General features: G+C 41.4%; 2 protein-coding genes across 8 annotated transcripts in view; one reads left to right on the top strand and one right to left on the bottom strand.

Moving 5' to 3' along the window:
• Positions 1-27837, top strand: part of LOC126267351 (uncharacterized) — a 191744-nt gene that overhangs the window by 41059 nt on the left and 122848 nt on the right. The window contains exon 1 of one of the 2 annotated variants that reach the window (XM_049972477.1): positions 11399-11542. The exons of the other annotated variant lie outside the window; for it this stretch is intronic. Within the exon in view, the coding sequence (XP_049828434.1) occupies positions 11521-11542 (22 nt within the window). The 5' untranslated portion in view covers positions 11399-11520. Of the gene's footprint in view, positions 1-11398; positions 11543-27837 lie in introns of those variants that run through there. 2 annotated transcript variants of the gene reach the window in all.
• LOC126267355 (neuroparsin-A) overlaps positions 1-27837 on the bottom strand; it is a 210226-nt gene that overhangs the window by 116484 nt on the left and 65905 nt on the right. For 4 of the 6 annotated variants that reach the window (XM_049972486.1, XM_049972482.1, XM_049972488.1 and 1 more), the window contains exon 2: positions 13427-13652. The gene's annotated coding sequence lies outside the window, so the exon portion shown is untranslated. Of the gene's footprint in view, positions 1-13426; positions 13653-26573; positions 26659-27837 lie in introns of those variants that run through there. The other 2 variants (XM_049972484.1, XM_049972485.1) reach the window with 1 other exon arrangement.

Genomic DNA, 27837 nt, shown 5'->3' with positions numbered 1-27837 from the left:
CCAGCGATGGAAAATACTTTGAATGATACATGTGTAACTAATTTGTTTCATGAAAGCCTCAAAAGTTGGGAAGAAAACCTGCTACGTACTGTTTGTAATGTTGCAAAGACAATTGTTTGTAATGTTTTTAGTGTGACTGAAAAAACAATAATTATAAAAATATAGATCTTGACTAAAATTTTATTTTAATATTTGTAATTCAATTACTTATGTTTTTGAAATGATTGGTCTATATTGTGAAAAACGCTGACGTGATACAACAAAATGAAAGACCTTTTCAGAATCAGCATTACAAATTGATTTTAGGAGACCTATTATTGAAATAATATGAGAAAATTTTTTAAAGTTTTGCAGGTGTTGAGGAAAAGCTGTAAACTGAGTTGTATTTATTTTGCCGTCGGGTCTGGTGGTCTAGTGGTAGCCGGAACTGCAGCTCAGCGTGTTCGGTCAGAGGAATAGAGGCCCTCTGAAGTAAACGACCAATAACGAACAAAATGAGACTAAAAAAGTGGTAATGCATGTGCCCTGTGACAGTAAGGTCGCAGTATCGAATCCCAATAAGCGTCTAAAGGTTCATGATCGGGAATTAGAAAGAAAAATATTAATACCTAATGCCCCGATTATGATTTCATTAGATACAGAGCAAGGGTTCGAAAGCTCAAGGATATAGAGGGAAGTTGGCCTTATTCTTTTCAAAGCCGAAATTCCGGTGCAGTCGAATCTCGTTTATCCGGCCTTATCCAGGTCGGGTTTTCTTTCTCCCTTTTAGTACAGTTAATGCAGTATTGTATACTCTGCACGTAATAGCTGCAACAATCTACGGTGAGAATCATTAAATTTAAATTCGATCAACCGCTCTACACAGATCTTCGCCAGATGTCAGTGACGAAATTGACACTGAGGTCCACTGTACTACTGTACTGCTCCATTTGTTAAGAGTGTAGACTGACATCACGGAGAAAGAAGCTTTTAATGGCCTTCGTCAAAAGGTTAGATGCGGTGTACAGAATTGATAAAAAAAATTTTTTTGGCTAACATTGCTGTTGAATCCGGTGTTGGCACTCCAGCAGTGTCAGACTGAATCCGTGTCAACCAATTTTCTTTAAAGTTCCAGAATTTTCTGGATTTTCAGTTATCCGAGTAACCAACAGTCCCACATTGTCCGGATAGAAACAGCTCCATTGCGCTTGCCTTAAAGTGGTTAGCAAACTGACAGGAAATCTGAATTGTGGTGCTTGAGCGGAGATTTTAACTTCTTTCCGCCAGAAAATGAGTAATTTACCTCAATCGGCGGGCGATCTCGGATTGGGCTCTAGTTGTTAAACTTTGAAAAACACTATTTTTCCTTAATGTTACCATCATTAAATACGAAGAATGTTGTTTTTGTGGTGGTCTTCAATCTAGAGACTGGTTTTCTGAAGCTCTCCATACTACTCTATCCTGTACAAGCTTCTTCATCTCCCAATATCTACAGCAAACTACATCCTTCTGAATCTGCTTAGTGTATTCATTTCTTGGTCTTTTACCCTCCACGCTGCCCTCAAATACTAAATTGGTGATCCCTTGATGCCTCAGAATTTGCCCTACCCACCGATCCCTTCTTCTATTCAAGTTGTGCCACAAATTTCTCTTCTCTCCAATTCTGTTCAATGCCTCCTCATTAGTTATGTGCTCTACCCATCTAATTTTCAGCCTTCTTCTGTAGCACCACATTTCTAAAGCTTCTGTTCTCTTCTTGTCTAAACTATTTATCGTTCATATTTCACTTCCATACATGGGTACACTCCATACAAATACTTTCAGAAACGACTTCCTGACACTTAAATCTACACTCGATGTTAACAAATTTCTCTTCTTGAGAAACGCTTTCCTTGCCATTGCCAGTCTACATTTTATATCCTCTCTACTTCGACCATCATCAGTTATTTTGCTCCCCAAATGACAAAACTCCTTTACTACTTTAAGTGTCTCATTTCCTAATCTAATTCCCTCAGAATCACCCGACTTAATTCCACTACATTCCATATGCGTAGAATATAGATTAAGATTCCAGTTAAGAGGCAAGGTTACTATTAGTTATCATCATTAAAGAATATGTAAAAGCAAGGCCTTTGGACTGGAACTATTAATCAAGTCTCACACTAATCCAATGTACTATTAAGCGAATTTCTTCTATTTTTACTGTTGATGTGTCTCAAGTAATGGACTTTTAAAAACAGAGCTCATCTGGAAGAGAGTGTGCCAGGATCGGCTAAACGTTGTGTATGTACCCTCTGGGCTTTCATGTTATGTGGTCACAGGGAACCGCAGAATATCCTAATATAGCTGCATCGAAATTAGCACCATTACTATGAGCAGCACTATAGCTCCTTGACCAATGCGCAGTCTCACCCCATATTACTGACCAGAATCAGTAAGACTACACTGATGGACGAGGTCTAGCGAATTTCCCAATGGTACAGAATCATTTTAGTTATTTAAATCCTCTGCATGGAGGGGATAAAGGTGACCGTCCAGGTCTTCCAACTTAAGTCTCGTTCTTGCTAAGTTCTGATGCTTCTCGTCTCTCAGGTAGCCTGGTGGAGTCGCTTTTAGATAGAGCATCTTGACCACTGACTGCTCAGACTGCTATCGTTTCAGAGATGTTCGTTGGTATTTAAGAGGTAAATGACGTGTCTACTGGTACCAATTGTAGAATTTCGACACGTATGTTGTTTCGCTGAATCAGTCAACTCAGCAACAGTTGCATATCTGGAAATGAAATAGAGCTAGCCTAGGGAATGCAGTAGTTACAAATATCATGTGAATGCAAGCATATTATATGTATGCTGTTGTAGCATCAAGAGAAGGCAAAACAAAATCTCCATTTCGTACCCTGTAAACAACTCGATGGTAAGGGGTGTAAATACATTTTCGTTAGTTTCCAGACATTTTTGATGCTTTCTATGTTGTACTAATCTCTTCATCTAAAGGTGGAAATTACACAGAATTTCTTCCTTTAATTGTTAGGTACATTCCATTATTTGTCTTCTTCTACAGTTTTTGCCGTCTACGACTCCGTTTGTCATTATGTAAGTTATTTCCTGCTGTCTAAACACATTTCCTAACATCCTTTGTCTTCTGCTAAATAGTGTTTTCACATATTCCTTTGCTCACCGACTTCGCAGAGAACTTTCTCATATTTCATTTTATCAGTCCACTTAATCTTCCTCTTTTATCACAATTCAGCCACTTCTATTCTCTTTGTGCTATTTTCCACAGACCATTGTTCACTTACACGCAATGTTACACTCTAGACGCAAATTCTCAGAAATTTGTTCCTCAAATCGAGGTCTACGTTTGATACTGGTTGATTTCTTTTAGCGAGGAATGCTTAATGCTTCCTATATCCTCCTTGCTTCGTTCGGCATGCTTTCATTACAGCGTAGTACCGCTACACTTCGTCTGTTACGATGTCCCAATTTTGACTCCAAGTGTATTGTTTACTTCATTTCTGCTTCTCCTGATTACTTCCATCTTTCTTTCATTTATTCTCGAAAGGGGAAGGCTTCAGACCGGGACAACCCATTCGCGTCATATTTGGCAGGTCGCTTACGTACACTCTGAAGTGAAAAGCTGAGGTATTGTGGGTCAACGCCCTTCTGTTTTGAAAAACCACATCTAAATTTCATGACGGGTAGTAGACTCAAAATTGCAGGAATTGATAAATAGTTGAAAGTTGGGCAGTTTTCATTATCATATGTAAGGAACGCAAACGGGCATTTTCCTAGAAACCGAGGAAAGAACTGTTACGACTGATACCTGCGTCCCCGTAAGGTAAACGCTATTTAAGAAAAGTACCACTGGTGTAGTGACCAAGGCATCTCTGGCTTGGGAGCAAAGGAACTGTGTTTGCTTCTCAGATGCGTTTTGCGGTTTTTTCACTGTCGGGGTTGGTAGGAATAAGAGGTTTAATAACGCAATTAATAAGAAATAGTAACATGGTAGGTAAATAAATTTCTCAATCAATTTGGATTAGTAAAGACTTAAAATTTTAAGCCTCTTTGTATGAAAACAGTTCTGAGGGACTAAGGACAGCCGACGTCGCGATACTTGTTCACAGCGAGGCGTGGTACACAGCCTTATTGAGAGGTTTCAAAACTGCATGTGCTTTTGGAAACCCAGCGGGAATTGCACAACGGCACCGATGCAACAAATTTCCATAGCACAATTTGTGATCAGCTTTCAGGGCCGATTTTTCAGGTGGTGTTATCATACGCATGGAAAGCATCGAAATTAATTCCACAAGAGAAATATTTATAAACATAAATCAAGTCTATTTTACGCCAAATCTTCGGAAGAAACGGTGTAGTTGCGCGAAGATTGCATTGATTAGATATTTTTGGTGCCGCGAGTATATTTACCTCGAATGTTCATATGACAAGTACCGTCCAGGTTGTTTTTCGAAAAACAGTGAGAACATACAACCGCGACTATATTTACCTCGAATGTTCATATGACAAGTACCGTCCACGTTGTTTTTCGAAAGAAAGTGAGAACATACAACAGAGTTAATAAAAGAGCAATTGTAAGGCAACCAGGATCAACATTTTAATTCTGTCCTAATCCTCGTCGTTTGAATAATTTATTTGCATACCTTGTTATTATTAAACTTCCTATTCCTACTAATTCAGAATACAAATAAAGAATCTTCAGAATGCATCTCGGAATCGAACATAGGTCCTCTACTCCACAGCCAGATTCCTTGGTCGCTACACCAGCGGAAGTTTCCTTGAACAACGTTTACCTTATGGGTACATAAGCAGCAGTTGTATCAGTTTCTTTCTTTAATTTCTACTAAAATACGCGTTTGTGGGCCTCACATACGACGACGAAAAATGCGCAGTTTTCGGTTATGTATAGACCGTGTCAATTTTTAATCTAATGCGCATCATGAACTTTAGGGGTGGTTTTCTCAAGAACGGGGGAGGGGGAAGGTGTTGACCCTAAATATTTTCGTCATTCATTTTAGGTTTTACAGAAGCTACTTACCAAATATTAGCCAAATCAGATGGCCGAAACTGTGGCCTTCTCCTTGTCAGTACAGATTCTGCGCTCCCTAGACCATTCATCCTACTCAACAGGTTCTGTAAATATTCCTCACTTTCAATGACGATAGCAATATCAGGGAATCTTATCACTGACACCGAGCGAGGTGGCGCAGTGGTTAGCACACTGGACTCGCATTCGGGAGGACGACGGTTCAATCCCGTCTCCGGCCATCCTAATTTAGGTTTTCCGTGATTTCCCTAAATCGCTTCAGGGAAATGCCGGAATGTTTCCTTTGAAAGGGCACGGCCGATTTCCTTCCCCATCCTTCCCTCACCCGAGCTTGTGCTCCGTCTCTAATAACCTCGTTGTTGACGGGAGGTTAAACACTAATCTCCTCCCCCTCTTATCACTGACGTCCTCTCAAACTGAATTTTAATCCTACTTTTCAACATTCCTTTCCATTCCGTCAGGGAAAAAAATAGTTGAGGAGAAGGACTGCATCCTGGCATTATATCCTTTTTGTTCCAAACACATCTCTCTTGTTCTGCAAGATAACAGTAATATTGTTTCCAGTGGGCTACTGAACCGTAGCAAAAGAGACCATGACCATCTCTTGCTTGTAGAGGGTATCCATATCTTGAGTGAGTAGCTGTATCTTCAGTAAAGAAGACAGAGTGGATAACTTACTGACTTTATGGAAACAAGCAACTACTAACTCGATATAGGCGTCATACTGTTGGTATCAGAGATTGTCTTGTGAAAAAATACAAATTTGCCTACAAGGAGTGGAACTGTGCCTCTCACAAACGTTCGTTTAGTTGCTCTAGCTTCCTCGGAATAAGAAATTACACTTAAATACATTTAGGAGCAACGCAATAAGAATCACATGTGCTGCAGCTTGTAGAAGCCCTTTGGCCATGATAACAGCAGTGACGCGGTAATGTCTGTACAAGACACCGAAACCGTTTGAATGGCAGCCTGGTTAATGGTAGCTCAGCCCCTGCCCAGAATTCACAGGGATCGCTTGGAGCTGGTTCTAAAGTGTGAATTACTGTTCCACAAGGTTTTAATAGATAAGAAGTCGGAAGATTTGGCTGACCTCAAGCACCCTCTTGTCTGTGGCATCTTCCTCAAAACATTTTACACAATTTGAGAACAACAGGGCCTCTCTGATCAACAAGTCAAAGTGTAGTACAGTGTCTTCAGGCACCCACTGCCAGTGAGAGACGTATCAAAGGCATTATTTAATCCCACGGAAACAATACCTACATTTGCCTGAACGGCGACGTGTTGGCAAGTGGATACAGCCCCTCATGTCGTTTTGACGTAATAGTTGTCTGCCATCGGCGTGAACCACATTTTTCGTGACTCATCAGTTAAGGCAGCGTTATTACATTATGGAAACGTTCAGTAGCGGTGTTTTTGATCACGAACTATGAGTCCTGTGATATGAGCTCTGAGCTGGGGGACCACATGTGATGAGGTTTTCTGCACTGTGACACGCCTATCCATTTGCTACAATGCTCAATAGTTAACGGAGACGCTTATCATCAACGCTTTGTTGCCCACCGCACTTCGCTTGACAGTGGCGATATTAACCGATTCGAGGTATTCAGCTCCAGTGCTTGAGGGGCAGTACGTATAGAGCACAGTATCTAAGTGATCATATAACTACAATGTCCTATGCATTAGGTACCCAGGACATAACCCGAAGAAAATACACTGTCTGACCAAAAGTTTCCCAACACCAATTAGTGGACATTAATGCAGATTGTGTCCACCCTTTGTCTTTATGGCAGCTTGAACTGTACTGAGAATCGCTTTCAGTGAGGTATCTGAATGGCTGCGGAGGAATGGCAGCCCATTCTTCTTAAAGAGCCGGAACCAAAGAAGGTGATGATGATGGACGCTGTTGTCTGGAACGAAGTCGAAGTTCTAACTCATCCCAATGATGTGCCACTGGGCTGAAGTCTGTACTTTGGGCAGACGATTCCTTTACTGGCGCGCTGCTGCTACGGTCGCAGGTTCGAATCCTGCCTCGGGCATAGATGTGTTGATGTCCTTAGGTTACTTAGGTTTAAGTAGTTCTAATTTCTAGGGGAGTGGTGACCTCAGATGTTAAGTCCCATAGAGCTTAGAGCCATTTGAACCATTTTCCTTTACGGGAATGTTACTGTCCACAAATCATTGCCTCACAGATGTTTTCGTACCCTTCTACATTTAGCGTTTCCTTAAGCATGATTAAGAGAACTACAGCCTAACCACGAAAAACACGCACTTGTCATAGCACCACCTCCGCCGTACTCCATTGCTGGCACTATACATGAGGTGTACCGTTCTACAGGCATTCGCCAAACCCAAACCCTTCTATAGGATTACCATATGATGCAATGTGATTCACTCATCTACATCTACATTTACGTCTACATAGATACTCCGCAAGCCACGGTATGGTGCGTGGCGGAGGGTACCCTGTACCACTACTTGTCATTTCCCCTCCTGTTCCACTCGCAAATAGAGCGAGGAAAAAATGACTGTCTTTACGTCTCCGCATGAGCCCTAATTTCTTGTATCTTATCTTCGCGGTAATTACGAGCAATGTACGTTGGCGGGAGCAGAATCGTTTGGCAGTCAGCTTCAAATGCCGGTTCTCTAAATTTTCTCAATACTGTGCCCCGAAAAGAACGCCGGCTTCCCTTCAGGGATTTCCATTTGGGTTCCCAAAGCATCTCCGTAACACTTAAGTTTTGATCGAACCTCTAAATTATTTCGATGTCTTCTTTCAATCCGACCTGGTACGGATATCAAACACTCGAGTGGTACTCAAGAATAGGTCGCACCAGCGTCCTATATGCGTTCTCCTTTACAGGTGAATCACTCTATCCTAAAATTCTCCCAGTAAACCGAAGTCGACCATTTGCCTTCACTACCACAGTTTTCAAATGCTCGTTCCACCTCATATCGCTTTGCGACGTAACGCCCAGAGACCATCAGTCCCCTAGAACTTAGAACTACTTAAACCTAACTAACCTAAGGGCATCACACACGTCACTGACCGAGGCAGGATTCGAACCTGCGACAGTAGCGGTCGCGTGGTTCCAGACTGTAGCGCCTAGAACCGCTCGGCCACCCTGGCCGGCCCACACCAACTGGAGATCTTGTCTAAGTCATTTTGCATCTTCCTACAGTCACTCAACTTCGACACCTTGCCGTACTCCACGGCGTCATTAGCAAGCAACCGCGGACTGCCGCCACCCTGTCCACTGTAGAGATTACTCTAAATCACTCTTTTTCCAGACATCCCCTGTCCATTGACGTCTCTCCTTGTTCCTCAAGCTCGCTTGGCAATGAATACACGAATGTATAGCTTATGGGGAGATGATCGACCAATGTACTACATTCCTTTTAGCTCGCTATGCACAGTCATTGTGTTCAAAAATGGTTCAAATGGCTCTGAGCACTATGGACTCAACTGCTGTGCTCATCAGTCCCCTAGAACTTAGAACTACTTAAACCTAACTAACCTAAGGACATCACACACATCCATGCCCGAGGCAGGATTCGAACCTGCAACCGGTGCGGTCACGCGGTTCCAGACTAAAGCGTCTAGACCGCACGGCCACACCGGCCGGCAGTCATTGTGTTAACAAGACTGCTGGTGGTTATTTTTAACTCACGAGTGATTACTTCCACGGATTACATGCGGCTTTTTACAGCCACCCTCCTCAATGCTAGACGGTTCCTTCCCGTCAATACATGAGGTCTGCATGGTCTTGGTTTAGCTATGGTTGTTCCTTCGCGTTGCCATTGCATAGATAGATCACCAACAAGCGTCTTGGGCAGGTTAAGAAGACTTGAAATGGATTTGTTACTCAGGTGACATCCAAAGACTAGTTCACATTCGATGTCACTGAGTCTACCTGACCGACCCATTCTGCTGCTTCTGTGGCCGAGCGGTTCTAGACGCTACAGTCTGGATCCGCGCGACCGCAACGGTCGCAGGTTCGAATATTGCCTCGGGCATGGATGTGTGTGATGTCATTAGGTTAGTTAGGTTTAAGTAGTTCTAAATTCTAGGGGACTGATGGCATCAGAAGTTAAGTCCCATAGAGCTCAGAGCCAGAGCATGCTGCATCTATTCCTCTACTGACAACACAATACTCCCCACTTGCCATTATACTGGCCTCTCGTCAGATCGGGTGGTTAATTCCGCATTACAGGCGACCGTCTGGATACCTTTCATCAGACAGCGTATCCACTATCGTGCGTCTGTTAACTGCTGTCAGCCAGTACCAGTTCTGACGACATTCCAATCGCCTGACGTGTTATCAGTAGAAGAGATGAAGCGCACTCACTAAATTGTTGCGCTGATTACTGTCGTGCTTGGAGCGGCAAAGTGCATGGCTGGAAACAGAAAGGCCGAAAGGTCGTGGGATCGAGTCCCACTCGTAACTCAATGTGTTTGTCTGCCATTACCCTAGCCTACATCTCTCAGTGATGTGAAGATATGTCAGGAAAGACACGTGGTTCAGATTCTTTGTTAAACTACACATCTTCTTACTCCGGTTGGGTAACTGAAATAGGTTAGATTCACAAAATTTGCCGAAGTAGAGTCCAATTGAAAGTCTTGCACCAGCCGGCCAAAAATCACCCTTGATTGACTCCAGCCAATCATTCCATACGACTATTTTTTTTTTGTGTGTTGATTACTGAGGATGAGTAAAGCGTGGAACATCCCTCATTGTTTTCTTGAGAGTGTATTAATAGATTAGTTTTGCCATTTCCATCATCTAGCGTACTTTGAAGAGTCATGTGTGTAACTGCATGTTTTGCATGACATTGACGAGTGCTTGCACAGTCTTGGATAATATTCTGTTCATACTGAATGTTAAACGAAGAAAGAGTAAGCATATATATATACAAGCAAATAGGTCAATAAACTTCTTGGCAGATCAAAACTGCTGGTCTCAGCGAGACTCGAAGTCGATATCTTTGTCTTTCGCGGGAAAGTGCTTTTCTGGTGGAGGAAAAACTGTGGGGTCGGCTCATGAGTCGTGCTTGGACACTTGCCCGCGAAAGGCGAAAGTCCCGAGTTCGAGTCTCGGTCCGACACACAGTTGTAATCTGCCTAGATGTTATGTAGCAGTGCGCACTACGCTGCACAGTGAATAATTCATTCTGGAAATATCTCGCAGACTGTGGCTAAGTGATGTCCCCGAGATATGCTTTCTTCCAGGAGTCTGGCAAGTTTAGCAAAAGAGACTTTGCGACGTTTGGAAGGCAGGAGAAGTACTGAAGGAAGTAAAGCTGTGAGGACGGGTCCTGAGTCGTGTTTGGGTAGCTCAGATAGTAGAGCACTTTCCCACGAAAGGCAAAGTTCTATCTTCGAGTATCATTCCGGCACACAGTTTTGATCTACCAGAAAGTTCGTACCAGGACACAGTGCACTGAAGAGTGAATAATTCCTTCTGGAAATAGATTTTTTCTCTTGAACAGCATCTTAGGTGTTAGCCAATTTTAATGTCTCTATTCGACGGACTGATGATCATCAGTAGTCCTCATACACTTACTCCACGAGACATTGCGGTATGACCTGAGGTCGAATCCAGGATTTTAGTGTGCTGTCTACTTCCATGATCAACCCCGTCCTTCCCTTACTAGCCAAATACTGGTGTTGACCTTTACTTGCACTGTCTGGATTCGAACCGGCAGCCTTTAGGCTTAGCGCTACTCTTTTATTATGCATGAGAATCCTTAATTAGGGTCAGACTACGTTACTATAGACAAATAATTTTTATTTTGGAAAACAGAATCTGTAGACACTGATGATCTGAAGATGCGAATCTCATGTGAATTGTAATTATTGCATCGTGTGGAAATTAAACAGCTGACACTGATTTAAGAAATTATATGAACGAATGAAAGACAGAAAACCACAGGTGTGGCGTATGTGTACCGCACCTTTTGTGAATCCCGTACTCTAGACATTCTCCCGATTTTTTTCACATAGCCAAAAACCATGTAGCTATATGAACTTATACTGCAATCCTGTTGTGACATGCAGCTGACGTGAAAATTACATCATAAGAGCAGTGCTCGCCCCATTACTGTGTCCCACATTCCTGTTCTTGTAATTTTATTGAGATTAGCGGGACGGGCATCAAGGTCGTGAATATTATGTAAACAAGATTTACTTATCGTTATTTGTTTGTTAAATGTAGCAGACGGACATGGCCGGACGATCTCGCAAAAAGAACGCGAGCAGCTCGTTATCTCCCTGCGTGTGTTTAGTCAGCCGGGTGACGGAGCAAAGTCGGGCTCCAGTTAGCAACCCGCGATGGTAGCGTGCGAGTCCGCGCTGTGGTCGTTTTTTATAGATAGAAGTTCGTGCGGGGTTAGGTGCTCCGAACCATTACTATCGTATTTTCCGACGTAGTGCAGTTAACTTTCCTACTTGATGCTGCCAATATCTTTCCGCACAGCTGGCCAATGAGAAGAACCAAGCTATACGGTAAACAGCGACGAAAGCTTTGTGTGTGTGTGTGTGTGTGTGTGTGTGTGTGTGTGTCATACGTTACCTTTAGAGTTCATAATTTTCCTTGTAAGTAGGCTGTTTAGGTTTTTATGTTGGTAACGCCACGTAGCGCTCTGTATGAAAATCACTGACTGTGCTGTGTGCAGTCTGTGGCTGGTTGGCATTGATGGAATATTCTCTAGTGTAGTGTTGGGCAGTTGGATGTGAACAACGCGTAGCCCTGAGCAATTGGATCTGAGTCGCCAGCATTGGTGGATGTGGGGGGAGAGATGGCAGAGTTTTGAGAGCGGACGATCTGAATGTCTGTCCGTCAGAAGAAGGAAAATTTTAAGACTAGATGTCATGAACTGATATATATAATGACTTTTGAACACTATTAAGGTAAATGCATTGTTCTGCATCAAACTCTTTCATTTGCTAACTATGCTTAAAAGTAGTTACTGCCTTCAGTAGTTACACTCTTTGATTTAGCTGGCATTATTGGTGCTCGCTGAATTGCAGTAGTTCGAGTAACGAAGAAATTTTTTGAGGTAGTGATTCATGAAAGGTATAGGTTATGTTAGTCAGGGCCATTCTTTTGTAGGGATTATTGAAAGTCAACTTGCATTGCGCTAAAAAAAATATAAAAAAAGCTTGTGTCAGTTTAGTGTTGATCAGAATAAGTAAAGAGAGAAATGTCTGAGTACGTTCAGTTTTGCTCAGCTGTTTGAAAATCAAATAACGTAGAGGTTTTCCTGCACTGTCATTTATAAATTTTTCTAAGGGGATGTTTCATCCTGTACTTTCACTAAATTACTTACTTTGCAATCAAGGTTCACAACTAACTGAGAAGTAAGCACTTTGAGCTCATTATTGGACTGGATGAAGATTCTAGTTCTGAACAAGTGATCTTTACTATCGTGTTTTTCGACGTAGTAACTTTCCTGCTTGATGCTGATAAAATCTATCAGTATAGCTGGCCAAAGCAGAAGCAGTAGGCTATACGGTACAGGCGTAAGACACGGGTTCGATTCTTGGCACTGCCAAGGGTTTTTCCTTGGTGAGAGAATTGGTAGGGGGTGCACTCAGCCTCGTGATGTCAATTGAAGAGCCGCTTGACCGAATAGTCGGCAATTCTTAGCGGCGCTAGGAACACCTCTGAAGGTGGCCAGCACAGCTCTGGATGAAACGTCAGGAACCGAAAAGTTTCTTCGGCAATGGCCATGCAGGCCGGAAGACTCATTAGCAACTACGTGAAAGCCTTCATTGCATCATAAATGGACTAGTGGTTAAGGTCGAAAATTCCATGAGGATTTTCTTCACAATCTTTATTCATTTTATGCACTTTTCGTAATAGTGAACCAGCTTCTTCAACTCTTCTGCGTGTAAGTGCTCCGCTTGGGGACTGAAGCAGCTGACAACGACAGCCTTGGGTACCACGTCATATTCAAATCGTTAACCACAGAGCTTTCGTTTCATGTCCAATAAGAAGATAGGAGGAGTCATGTGCATCTGACGCAGGCTAGCCATTTTATGTTACTGTGGACAGTTTTTAAGTCCGTGGCAGTACAATAACAACTTTGTGTGGCAATCTGTGGTGCCGAAGAATGAGCAGCAAAGTCTGGAATGTAAGCAGCAGTGCATAGGCTACGCCTTCAGTGTGAGGCTTCCAAAAGCTGTCCAGTGGCTAGCTACTGGCCTTATCTTAGCAAGTACGCCAATATGTGAAGCTTTCGGTTGGACGCCTTACGCGTTCCGTACGGAGGACTGTGACTTTATTTTATGAGCTCGATGCTGGTGGACGAAGCCGGAGGGCGGCAGGACGAGGTCGAAACGCTAGTGACGGCGGCGCGCTGAGGCTACTGGAGGCCAGCCACTCACCTGTTGGTGGGCGATGTGGTGGTAACGGCTGGCGGCGGAGGTCTGCGGCGGCGGTGTGGCGTCCCGGCGCCAATATATACGCGGCCGGCAGCGGCGGCGTTACGTCACGGCCGGCTGCTGTCAACCCCCGAGCGGTGGCCGTCAGGCGCTGAGCCCGTGCGCGCCCATGACGGAGCCGCGGTAAACAACGCTCCTCGTAATTACTGGCCGACGCTCATCACGCGACCTGATGCAAAAAAATTACCCATCAACACGTCGCTTCAGCTTCCGCGACCAGCGTCTGGAAGAGACGCTGTCGTGTGGCCGGATGGGTCGGAAGGGTGAGGTGAAGGGATGAACATCAGCTGCTTATGTGCTACAACTTTTCACAAACAACAATACAATAACTTAAGTTAAATTGAAATTTTCCATTGTCACACTGGAGCAAGCGACCTATTTTGACATAATAACACATTTCGTGGGGAATGCACGACTGTTGCTAAACATTTCCATGATTAATAAATCCCCTCCAGTTGTACTCGACAAATGCTTTATTTGAGTAAAATCTAACAAACGACCCGGCCTCCAGGATGTAAATCCCCCCTTTAGTCGCTATAACAATAAAAGAAAAACAAGAGGGATCCTTCGTAACATTAATTAACATTAAAAGGGCCCACACGAGTATGAACATCAAGTTATCCTTGGGTGCGTACGAGAAAGGCGTATCAGTCTTGTAAAAGATCCAGCAAATGTATCAAATAGCATGCGAGATCCCCTGCTGGTATGGCACGAAAAGTTTCTGTCAGGCAAGCACTACCACACATGGTAAACGGTGCCTCTCCGAAAAAAACTATGAATGTCCAGCAAGTAAACACTCATTGCCAGCCTAATGTAACCTAGGAACCAACTGTAAATTACTAGACATGTGGCATGGGCTTAAGAACGTGAAATGAAGGCATAAATGCCGTGAAATCCCAATTTGTGAACCTCAAAAGTAGCTTAGCATGTAAGTGCCCAGCCGTTCTACGGATTTTCTGTCTTAATTTTTATTTCTTATAGTCGTTCGCAGTTGGTCCATAGAGTACATTACGCTGGCAGTGTGTGTTTATTTGCTGTTGCATTCATGTTTTTTCGGTTAGGTCCCGTTTACGAGATGCAGTAATGGTTGACTAGGAATACCTTTTCATGCCACACCCGCACGAGATCTCGCATGCTATTTGATAAATTTGCAGGATCTTTTACGTGACTTGTTCGACTTCCTAGTACGCAATCAAGATTTAACCTGACGTTCACATTCCTATGGGCGCTTTTAACGTTAATTATTTTTATGAACAATGCCTCTTCGTTTTCCTTGTCTCTTGTAGCACCTGAAGGTGGAATTTACATCCTGAAACCCAGATCGAGTGTACGATTTTCTTCAAATAAAGGGTTTCTCAAGACTAACTGCAGCGGATTTATTCATTATGAAACATCTATTTTGACAAATATTTTTTTATTCTCAATTGTTGTGATCGTATGTGGTGAAATTTTGACAGTTTCAAATCTTATGAGTCATCATCAGAACCAATATCTCGTTACGAATGTGAGACGTTAAGCGGTCATCTAGCGGTCATCGTGGTCACTGTAAACTGACTGCCTTACCACTATTAAATGACTAGTGGTGTAAATGAAAAGCACAAAATTGCGGATATTCTACAGCATTAATTCAATTCATCAATCCGATTTTGGCTTACAACGCCATCCTCAGAATTTAATTGACTGTCGTCGACAAAGAGGATACAATACTTATGAAGAATATTACAAAGGATATTACACAGGAGAGATGCAAACACAAAGTAAATGTCATCTTTGACAGCTTAATGGTATCGCAGATCATAATGTGTAAATAAATAAAATGCGATCAAACCAGAAAAAACTAACACTAAACATCGAAGAAACAGTGAACTCGTAGAAACAACCTAATAGCCTATATAAATACTTGAATTAAACTAATAATCACAATAAAATAAAATTTTATGCTTGTGATTTGACAGTTTAAAATCTTATAACTCATCATCAGAACCAGTATCTTATTTTATTCCATTTTATTCTAATCGTTAATTGAATTTAAAAACAGAAAACTTTTTCAATTACGTTACCATTATACTGTCAAAGACGTATTTCACTCTGTGTCTGTCAAAGATAACATTTACTCTGTATTTGCACCACAGACATACATCATTATTAGATCAGCAATATCATATACAGTATCACTGTTGTCAGTCACAATATGGCAGCTTGCGAAAGGACGTGTAAACAGCTGTTTATTTTCTGATAAAAGAGTTGTAACAAATGGCGATAAACTGATGTAACTACATTACCTTTAGAGTTTTGACATAATGGTCAATACAAGCGACGTTTTTGATTGCAATTTTTCGTACAGCATACAGAAAATACAGGGAAAGGAATATGTCTCAATACAAACGTAAGAAATATATCACGTATTTTTGCTTTTGTACTGTATGTAAGCCTAAATAATGACATTACAGATTGTGTTACCTGAAATACAGGCAGCATTTAAATAGTTTATGTTTATTTTAAGGGGTTCAATAACTCTAATATTAACATATGTAGCTTACTTTTATGTTTTTAACTATTTTTTATCAACTTCGGGTAGTATTCTCGTTGTGAAAGTGCTCTTATTAGTTTATGAACGTGCTATTTGTCGTTGACAACAAGAGTCTTTATTCATTTTAGTGTTCTTATGATAACTGCAGTCTGCTTTAAACGTGTGTAAATGTGATGTGATGTTCTTATCATAACACCATTCTACAACGTACGTCTTAAAATCAACTAGTACGTAAATACGTGCTCAACTGCAGAATTTTTTTAGACCATCTCGTAGAGCTTACATCATCATTTCGTTCCAAAAAATCGTAGTATCATACATAAACTTCATGATGCCGCCATCTTACCTCACCAAACGTCAGGCGTTAGTAACAGATCCCCCTTTGCCAGTCTAGAAACGTATGTCTGTGATTTGCACTCCATGTGTAATATCTTTCGCAACGTTGTTCACCACTATTGTATCCTGTTTGACAAGGATAGTTAAAGTCTGCTGATAACCTTGTAAGCCGATAACCAGTTATAGAAGTGAATTAATACTGCAAAACATCCTGGTTTCGAGCTTTTCATTAATAGTTATGAAGTTATTTTACCAAGAGGCGACAGGATTAGTTAACGTGACCAAAATTGATTACACCCAAACCTCCAAATGTCAGACACTCAGATCGGTACCAGACGTTGTATGTAGACAGAGTATCAACCAAAACTTCGTACTATACGCTGCCGTCAAGCAGAACGGGTGTAAAAGTTAATTAAAATAAACACCATATCAACAGATCACAGGAAAAGCTTAAGTATGAGTAACTAATATGTATTACTTCCGTGTGAAAGTTGGTAGAGCGTTAGATCGTCGTACCAGGTTCCTGGATTCATATCCCAAAGATGACAATTTTTTTTAGTGTGTTATGAGTGAAAGTGTTATATAGGACAATTAAAACTTCCGCAGGTGTAATGCAATTGTTTCTTCAGTCTCCTGTTCCGATTGTTTATGTTTATTCCGTGACACTACAAATGCGCTAGCTGCTTCATTAAAGTGGTGTCTGTTCTGTTGCACATGTCTGACAGAACACCACACTTGTCTATACACATGTGCTCTATAGGTTTGCTACTAACGAATTCAAAGCAGACTGCCAAAAGAACCTTGCTACAATCTCCAAAAAATCCTTCTAAATCTGTGGAAAATGTTGTCCCGTATAACAGTTTCACGCGTAAACAGTTAGAACAAATTGTCATCAGTAGGGTTTGAAAGCGGGACCTTTGGCACGACGACTCGCTTTACCAACTCACCCACGCGAGATCTAAAAAACTATCATTCACAGATATCCCTTTCCTGTGCTCCGTAGTTCTGGTGTTACTTTTAATTTCCGTTTACGCATGTTTTACTGGATGACAGCACACAGCAGGAACTAAATCGGTGTTTCGTTTGATAATCTACTTACTTGGGCACCGATTTGAGTGTCTGTCATCTGGAGGTTTGGGTGTTAGGGATAGGAATTAAGAGTGGCCGGGAGTGTTCTAGGTTGTGTGCCGCACAAAGTTCAGTCCGTGAAGATCCCCATCAAGTGATATCAAGTAAAAAATATGACTCGTCGACGTAAGAGCGCGCAATGTCAGCGGATGAGAAAGCTCGACCAAAGAGTAATGATCAGTTCTGGAGAAATGAGTACGAGTACATCATATCGTGACATTTTGGTTGGTACATACTGTGTGGTGAGACAACGAGAAGTGTGGGTACTAGTGGACAGAAGACGCTTACGCGCCACTAGACCATGCAATCGACATAATTCCGATATCGTCTACTTTATGTTAACTTCCGTACAAATCGTCTAGAATGTTGGATCAGCGGTGGAATGTTGCACTGAATGTGATCTTTCCTGCGAGAAGGGTTCGACACAGTTTTTTGGTGCATGGCCTGGGGGCACACAAGCCACTGCGTCGTCTCACATTGTTTTAAACCTCAAACCCACACCCAGCAGTGAGCAAATGCACGGCGTTGCTAGCGTTTCTGTGCTCGGAATATTTCCGCTTAAGTGAGTCCTATAGTGTTGGCTACATACACTACCGAACCAAAAGAATCCTGGAACCCCTCTATAATTCATCTATAATTCATAATTGACCGCTAGATATCAGGAGATTTGGACCCGCCAGTATAAAAGGTGGCGTGGAGGATTATGTTGTCAGAAGATGATGATGATGATGATGTTTGGTTTGTGGAGCTCTCAACTGCGCGGTCATCACCGCCCGTACGAAGTCCCAATTTTTACACAGTCCAATTTTTTGCACATTCCTATCCATCCACTGTCACGAATGATGATGATGATTATTATTATTATTATTATTATTATTATTATTATTATTATTATTATGAAATGATGAGGACAACACAAACACGAGTCCTCGGGCAGAGAAAATCCCCAACCCGTCCGGGAATCGAATCTGGGACCCCGTGATCCAGAGGCAGCAGTTGTCAGTAGAGTAACGGTAACATCTGATTGGGTCGGTCGTAAGCGCTCAGTGTATTCGAATGTGGACTAAGCATTGCATGTCATGGGAGTAACAAACGCATCAAGGACATTTCAACCTTTCTGAAGCTGTTAAAATCGACTATTGGGCATGGAAATACGAAGTGGAAAAGTGAAGAAACAATAACAGCCAGACCAAGACCAGGCAGTCCCCATGCACTGAGGGTCAGCGACAGTCGAGCATTTCTGGGTGGTGTAAAAAATGGTATGAAACCAGTGTATGGAATTACTCGACAATTCCAAAGTCCAGCTAGCAGAACGACTGCGCGTAGGGAGTTAAGAAGTTTGAGTATAACGATGTAACAGCTCCTTATAAGCCACACATTTCTGTAGTCATTGCTAAGCAACCCATGGGATGGCGAGAAGAGCAACGCCACCCGAAAGTGAATGACTGGGAACTAGTGATTTGCAACGACGAATCACGCTGTACTCTGCGGTAATCTGACAGAAGGCATGTTACCTGCCATCATGTATAGAGCCAACAGTTAAGTACAGTGGAGACGGTGTTAAGGTGAGGGGAGTTTTTCGGTACTATGGTGCAGTCCCCTTATTGCACTTAAGAAAACGTTGAATGCCGAAAGATATGAACACAGTTTGCTACGTTTTGTACTGCGTGGAGTAGGGAAACAGTTCGGAGATGATATTCGTTTGCATCAGTGTGACGATGCATTCCATCATAAAGCGTGATCTGTTTGACAGTGGTTTGTGAACAACAATAATTCTGAAACGGGCTGGCCTGCCCAGAGTCCTGATCTGAACCCATTGGAACAGCTTCGTGATGAGTTGGAAAGTCTACTTAGCATCAGACCCCAGCGTCCAGCGTCACTTCCTTCTCTGGTTTCGTTTCTTGAGGAAGGATTGACTGCCATTCCTCCACAGAGGTTCAAACTCCTCAACGAAAGTGTCCCCAGCAGAGTTCAAACCGTCATCTTGGCATCCTTTATTAATTTTCGGATACTTTTGACCGGACAGTGTACGTATTATACACTCCTGTAGTGACCGTAGCACAGCACCGGTGAAGGAGACAAAAAAGAGGTATGATAATATGGGGTGTTATTAGATACAACAAGCCATGTCTCCTCCAACGCAGTGGAGGCATTCTGAACAGCAACTGCTACAACGTTGTAGAATTTTTAAGATGCGAGGCACTGCTCCTCTTTCAAACAACTCCACATGCCATATTTAAGGATGACACTGCGCGGCCACGGTTGGTGATGAATGTGTATTCCTTCTTCGAAGAATGACGGGTAAGCTACCGCTGCTTTCGTGTCCGACGTTTTCGGCTGACAACTGCTCATCGAAATTATCTAACAGGAAATGGCCAGACCCTGTGGCCCATTGACTTCGGTTGGCTTCGCCATACAGGTCATGCCCACAAGACCCCTTTCGAACTTGATGTTATCTTTAGAACACTTGAAAATAAGGAAATGTAATTGATCGATGTGATGTACCAAGTCTAACGCTTTTTGAGAAGCTGAAGTATTAGATTTTTGAGACAGTTCATCGTCGCCTAAGTCTATTAAAGCAATTTATTCATAAAATCCGCTACATCTCTTTTTGTTGTTTAGCCACGTGCTGCAATCTGAAATGGCTATGCGATCGAAACTGCTACCGCGGATTTAGCGAACGTATAGCTTTAACAGTCATATGTCTTTTAAAAAAAGTTATAAATCTGTTGATTTTAATCCATTGTAGATATATTAAATAAGGAAAAGCCTTGCAAAATGAGCCCATGATCTAATGTTATAATTTTACTATCGAGAATAAAGACTTTTCAAACAATTTCTTCTCCTCTCATCTGTATTATTTGTTTTTCATTTCTTTTTAAGACAAACAAGGTTTCATGTTCAGTCAACAGAGCTCTATGACCGATATGATATACCAGCTCAAGTATATTTAAATAATGTACGCCGCCGGCCGGGGTGGCCGAGCGGTTCTAGGAGCTACAGTCTCAAACCGCGCGACCGCTACGGTCGCAGGTTCGAATCCTGCCTCGGGCACGGATGTGTGTGATGTCCTTAGGTTGGTTAGGTTTAAGTAGTTCTAAGTTCTAGGGGACTGATGACCTCAGAATTTAAGTCCCATACTGCTCAGAGCCATTTGAACCAATAATATACGCCAGCATCTTCTGATGTGGTAACGATAAGACTGAGTTACAGTCTACACGAAAAGTTGATAGAGTATATTCTCCCGACATTCTTGTGGTAGTGTATCATATTGATCAAAGAGCATTAGTGCCTAAATATGAAGCCGAGGTCACATGGAGATCGATAGCAGTTAAACAAATAGCCAATAACATACCACTCAGAGGAGACAAAATAGTATGAGAATAGCCATTATTTTTCATAATAAAATATTTAACAGCTGAAATCTCCAATTACCAGCACTGTTGAACCAATAATGTTATAAAGTCTGTCTTCATATCAGTAAAATTTCAAGCTCATTGGTTTGAATCTTAATTTTTTAACCTTTTTTTTCACCTTTTGGCAAAAGAATGAAAGCTGTTGCTAACGTTTCGTAGAGATATAAAGTTTGTTGTGAATAACGAGAAAAGCAATCAACCTACGAACTTTACATGTGTTTGATCACCTGTTCTTTTGCTCATAAATTGTGTAACTATAAACCATGTTGACTTTGCACCACATATTGTTAATGAAATATTTGTGTGGAGCAATACTCATTCACGGGAGCTGAGTGAACTGAACGCAGGTCTGTGCTATTTGGATAGCGGACCAGTCACTAAGAGCTTTACTCCTCGAGAGAGTAACGGTTCGAAATCACTAATTCTTCGATTTGTCGTAAACTATTAAGCTGCAGACATGAGACGTACAAATCAATTTTCCCTATTTTCGGGATTTTTAAAGGTTACATGCTGTCCGAAACGGATCCTTTGTCATGACTTTTGGGCTAGATTTTTTTTTCTCTGTCGCACACGGCTTCCATCCCTTAGGGAAATGACGACTGCGACGACAGGAAGGCATCCGGCCTATAAGTTGTATGAAATAAATTTGCCAATCCCTAAGTACATCCGAACTAGACAGGTTTAACGGTAAATAAATGGAGAAGAAAGGGCAGAAGAGAAACGGGAATGTATGCATTTGTGAATCTGCTGCCAACAGGAAATGACACATTCAAATTATCTTTCCTGATTGTAGAAGGAGTTGCTGATGTACTACATATCCAGTGTCCGGCAGAGGAAAGGGCACCAAAAAACAGCCAATTATTTTTTTCTGAAATATGTTGCTTATAGCGTGGAGAATATCGAGTGAGGCAGGTCGTAGAGGTAGGGTCACTGTTTGAGTCACCAGTTGGCCTTAAATGACTTGCTTGTCGTTCTTAATTTGTTATTAACAAGTAATAATATCATATGTGGAATTCACAGAACTACTATACGATGACAACAACAAATGTTGCGCCATTCACTGGCTGATGCAAATAAATGTGACTGTATATTTCATTCAGTGTATATCAGACAAAGAGAACTTGTCTGGAACTGAAACAGTCATTCACTGGATTTTGTTCCTCTTTAGGTTTCCGTTTTTCCTGATCAAAGTATGTGTTATAATTACTGAATTACTCATGTAGTGTAGTAATTTATTTTTGTCCCCAGTTGCCTCAACAGCAACAGTGTTGCCTCATACGGGGTGATCCCCAATTCCGCCCACAAAATTTCTGAGGCTCGTCAGGAATATTTGCTGAGTTATTTTGGTATCCGTCGTTGCCGGAAGATTTTTATGGAGTAATAATGTAAACACAATTCACTTAGTCACGCGAACTAATTTCGTTTCTATAAAAATATCTTCACAACAGTCAAAAACTTATCGTAAAGAACACGGAATAATGAAACAGCTATCAGGCAGATGACCAAGTTCTGTGCTGTGGTTGTCGCCGCTACGAGAATAGCCCAGTGTAATGTCCCTGTGTCACTCTTCCAATGCATTTAGCCAACCCACACGCGAGCTGCATATCGACCAAAACTTCATCGGAAAACCTATCACACTGTTGTGCATCACTGTTAACGTACAACGAACACCGCTGGAAGGACAAACTCGAGACAGAACCGAGCAGCATTGAATACAAACTTGAGAGCGAAGAGTAAACAGATCTTTACCGCTGTCAAGAGCAAGTGCACACAGCACGTATTGTCTACATTTGTACTGTTATGCAAGTATTTTCAGTGCAGGACAGATGCAAAGGTAAAGTGGAAAGAAAACAAACGAATGTAATTATTCTGTAACAAGGCACCGGAGATGAAGGGCATTTTATAGCGAAAATTCTAAGAAAATATCCGTGAAGAATCTCTCAAAAGTTTTTTGGTGGAGTTCGTGGTCGCTCTGTATACAATTTGCAATAATGCAGGGTGTTTCAGAAGTGATGGTCAATATTCAGGGGTATGACAGGCATGACCATTCGAAACAAAAAAGTCAAGTAAACATGGGGTTTAAAACGCATACCTTAAGAGCTATGATCAATTCTCGATCTTCGATAGTGTGAAACAAATCTCTTCTACTGTAAGCCCTTTGCTTTCCATATTTTGGGAAGTGGCAGTATGGACCAAAAAAGGAAAAAAATCCAGTAAACATGGTTCTCTAAAATGCATACCTTAAGGACTATGAGCACTTGTTCATCTTCGCTACTTTGAAACAGCTTTGCTACATATAACCACGAATCATGGCGGAGTTTACACTGCAATAACCGATTCCAGCCATCTCGCCGTTCGGTTTGTGCACATTTCTCGGATATTTTTGTAAAAAGTTTCAACAACAGCATTAACAAGTGTTATGTCTCTGTAGTCGGAGTTTTGAGAGATTTTGAATGGTGTTAAAAAAAAAAGTATAGCGTTCCATCAAAAAAAGGTTTACCAACATTAGTATCTCGATTGATACAAAATTTAAGAGATTTAACATATACAACAAAAGTATCTGTCCCTCTGGCTACCCATAATTCGCCGAAAGCCTCGTTTCTATATGATGAACCGTTCCACGAACTAAAAAATATGTTACTTCTAAGTTTATGCTTTACGGTTCGTCATGGATATCCACCGTCTCCCCCTGTTTTCTCATAACATTTGTGCATTACGTAACTGGTTAAAAGGACATTGGTTAACTATGGGCATCGCACAACGCCGAACTTATTTTTATGTAAGGCAATAAAACCAGTATGGTATAGGAGGTATAAGACAAAGTCCTGAAACATGTACGCATGAAAAAAAAGTAAATAATTATGAAGAGCTCAAGGAATATGTTTATGTCGGAGGATTAGATTCGACAGGGAAGTGCATAGTGCCTTTTCGTATGCTTGTTATTGGAGACATGTGGAGAGGGAAGGTGCAAAACTGGTTGAGGGCGTGCGGCTGATAGACCAAGTGGGTGGTTGAAGCTTTTATTTTCTTTTTTCATTTTTATTTTCATTCTCTTCTGAACGGGGCAAGATGTGCTGTTAGAGAACTGCAGTTCTTTGTATCCAGATCATAGCTCTTTTGGCTCGAAAGAAGACCGTTGTAACAAAAGAACAAAAAAATCCATGTTAGGGGATTTTCTGTTGGGTAATGTACCACCCAATTCAGGAAAAACTCGCACAAACTTTTGTCACTAGGAGGTGGGAGGAAGGGGCGCGGGTTGTTGAGGCACAGGTTTTTGCTGTTTTTATTTTCATCTCTCGGTCAAAACAGTGAGACTAAATAATTGAGCAGAAATAAAGACTACACGTGTAATCTGGTGCATATGTGTATATGTGTGATGTAAATTGTCGGTTGATGACTTGGTCATGCAATAATGTGTACTCAGTTATATGTAGATTTAAAAATTTTTAATATACATTAAAAATTATCTAAGAGAACCACCTAACAAAACAGCAGGTAGCCGCCCGAGAAGGGTATGAGTATACTGCTTATTTCCAAAATGTTCATTCATAGTGACTCGAAATCATTATACCAAAGAAAACACTTCATTACCACGCGCAATTCACGGTGTGTTATTGATCTACAACGTTTAGAACACGTAATACTGCTCTGAATGCGATGGGAAACTGATTTTGTTTTAAAATGTGTATTGGTATAAGAACATATACAAAAATGCACATTTTTGCCTGTATAAGACTTCACCATGCCATAATTTACCTAAGTGTGCTACTGTCAATATAGATATCAATTGAAAGTACTCTAACCAGCTTTGGCGACGGTACATACACATACAAACATCATTGCAATAAAGGTACCTCTCTTCAGTGAGTAATGGGGACTAGAACAGTGTTTGGTTGAAAATGATCGCTTGATGATCAGGAAAATGAGACAGTATGAAAGCTGCGAATTGTCATCTATATTAATTCTAGATCTCTTTATCTTTCTGACCATGCTATGAGCAGGTAGCTTGATTACGAAATCTTGGTCTTTTCGCTAAGTCGTAGTATGAGAAACTCGCCAGTCATTTGCTTACGTTCTGACGAATTTTTCTACAAGACAAATTTTGAAATCACTATGAATGCTTGTGAGGCAGTTACCAAGGTTTAATGAAAAATCTCTGCTATTGCGGATTATGACGGAATCACAAACCTTAGTCTGTATGTAGCCTTTATGCTGTAGGTAAAAAAAAAAAAGTTCTCAGCGATTTACTGAAAATTTATTGACTATGACAAAACCAAGTTTGGCTCAGAGATTAAAGACTACACACGTGCAGAAAAAAAATCGTCTTTTCTAATGCAACTCTTTACATATTTTCCTTTCTACTTTATTTATCAATCGCATTGTTACGCAAATCTATAATAATAAATTTTGTTGATACATGATAAAATTTATTGAGAAAATGCTGTGCACGAACGGTTAAAAATACACCAACACAAATTACGAACTAGTTGTATTCCAAGACAAATCTGTAATAGAATCCAAATGGTAGTCATGATTTAACACGAATGTAATTTCTAACGTAAAGAATACCTAGCTAAAACAATTGAGCATTATGAACTTATTTTACATTTTTCACACTTCTGCTTAGTTAACTGGTGGCTTATCTTAATTTATTCTGATTTATTTTGTCAGTCAAGGTCACTTAAGCCCTCCTAAACGCAATGTAAACATATATTCTATTCTTTATTTTTAACATGATGACAAGATAACGCTACTTAAACTACAGCTTTCCTTGCACACGTGAATCTATGAATGTAAACACCGAATATTAACTTCATTTCTGCAGCACATTTATGAGAGATGTGGTAACTCGCATTCCAACGATTGGAAATCCGTGGCACCAACAGCGGCAGTGTAATAAGTGAAATGCATAACTGGTGCGTCTCGTGAAGGTTCGTTAAATATCGGAGTACTACAACAACACTCGAGTCTCACCAAAGCGGACCCGCCCTTGAAATCTTTCTCAAGTGACAACTGTAATGCACTGTTCTAATCAATTGTCTCTGTGAATATGTCTATCTCGATTATATCTATGATGCTGATGAGTAGCGACATTAGGTCGTTAAGCCATTCAAAGCAGGAATAAATAAATAATAAACGCATAGGCGTAAGGTGATGAACCACTGGATATACAGTTTCGTTTAAGGACCGACCTCTGTGAGAAATAATGGAAAACACTAAGTAAAGAAATATTCATGAAAGTAATATGTTGAGTTATTATTGCATCGAAGTGGAAACAAATGAGATTCTTGAATAGTATGTAAATGTTAGGAGTCATCACCTGTTTTTGTCGGAAACACAAGTCTGCCTTTTAATTTAAACGTCTCAGTGTCACGGGTAGTCCACAGAATCGCACTCAACGGTGGCTGGCAAACCTGGTGCGGCCGTACAAAGTACGTAGCTGTAATCCCTTCAGCGAAGCACCGCACATGAGCTCCATACAGAGATGTGACGAGTTCCGTGTAATGTCATGCAGACTTCCGATTTTACAATACGGGCGATCACACTCGATGTACTATCCGCAGCTTCGGAAATGAGACAAATCCTCTAGTTGCTACCTCGATTCCCTAATCTACGCGTTTGGTAACACAGATGAGCCGCTTTGCGAGTGGGTGAGGTGGAAGTGTCACAGAAGACTTACGGAGATCGGTGGCACGAAGACGCTTATGGCCTGTCCTGCTGACAACTGGAAGCTAGGTCGCCCTGCGGTTCACTATTTATAATAGCGGGTCAGGGTCCGTAGTTCAGCTGGGCGCACGGCCCAACGCCATCTGCCGGTCCTGTTGCTACGTGGCCTTCCTTAAATGGGCATTTCGACGGACAGCAGGTGGGGACACCGATTCAGTCGCCGGAGCGTGCATTTACAGAAGCAAACGATGGGTGATGCCATCCATGTGTTTGCGGAAGTCTCATCCTATATATTTTATAAACATCCTAGTGCTTTATTGTTGTTGAATCCACAGGGTTCAGTATTCGACCCACGAATATTCCTTATACCGTGTGATCAAAAAGTCAGTATAAATTTGAAAACTGAATAAATCACTTAATAATGTAGGTAGAGAGGTACCAATTGACACACATGCTTGGAATGACATGGGGTTTTATTAGAACAAAAAAAATACAAAGGTTCAAAAAATGTTCGACAGATGGCGCTTCATCTGATCAGAATAGCAATGATTAGCATAACAAAGTAAGACTAAGCAAAGATGATGTTCTTTAGAGAAAATGCTCAATATGTCCACCATCATTCCTCAACAATAGCTGTAGTCGAGGAATAATGTTGTTTTCTGAGGTCAGGCATTGGCGTCTGATGTTGTCCATCAGCATTCCTAGAGATGTCGGTCGATCACGATACACTTGCGACTTCAGGTAACCCCAAAGCCAATAATCGCACGGACTGAGGTCTGGGGACATGGAGGGCCAAGCATGACGAAAGTGGCGGCTGAGCACACGATCATCACCAAACGAGGCGCGCAAGAGATCTTTCACGCGTCTAGCAATACTTTTTTTGTTCTAGTAAAACGCCATGTCATTTCAAGCATGTGTGTCAATTTTTACCACTCTATCTACATTATTCCGTGGTTTATTAAGTTTTCAAATTTATACTGACTTTTGATCACCCGGTATATTTGAATGGCGTTCGACTTAACATTCATCAGACAGACCTGCTACTTTTGCAGGCGACTCTAGCGTTACAATACATCCCATTTGTGACAAAGCAACAGAATAATTCGTCATAGATGTTTTCAAATGTTAAGTGGTTCTCCGAAAATTGGCTCTCCCTTAATTTTGAACAAACACCCTGTATTTTGTTTTGTGCAACAACTAGAGTAATATTAATAACAGATGTAACACGTTCAGCTACTATATCTCTTTGTGTAATTGCTAGTCTTGCAAACCAATGA

The sequence above is a fragment of the Schistocerca gregaria genome, chromosome 4, assembly GCF_023897955.1.
Source record: "Schistocerca gregaria isolate iqSchGreg1 chromosome 4, iqSchGreg1.2, whole genome shotgun sequence".
Lineage (NCBI taxonomy): Eukaryota > Metazoa > Arthropoda > Insecta > Orthoptera > Acrididae > Schistocerca > Schistocerca gregaria.
Note: the sequence above shows the minus strand (reverse complement) of the source record. Positions and strands in the feature narration are given on the sequence as shown.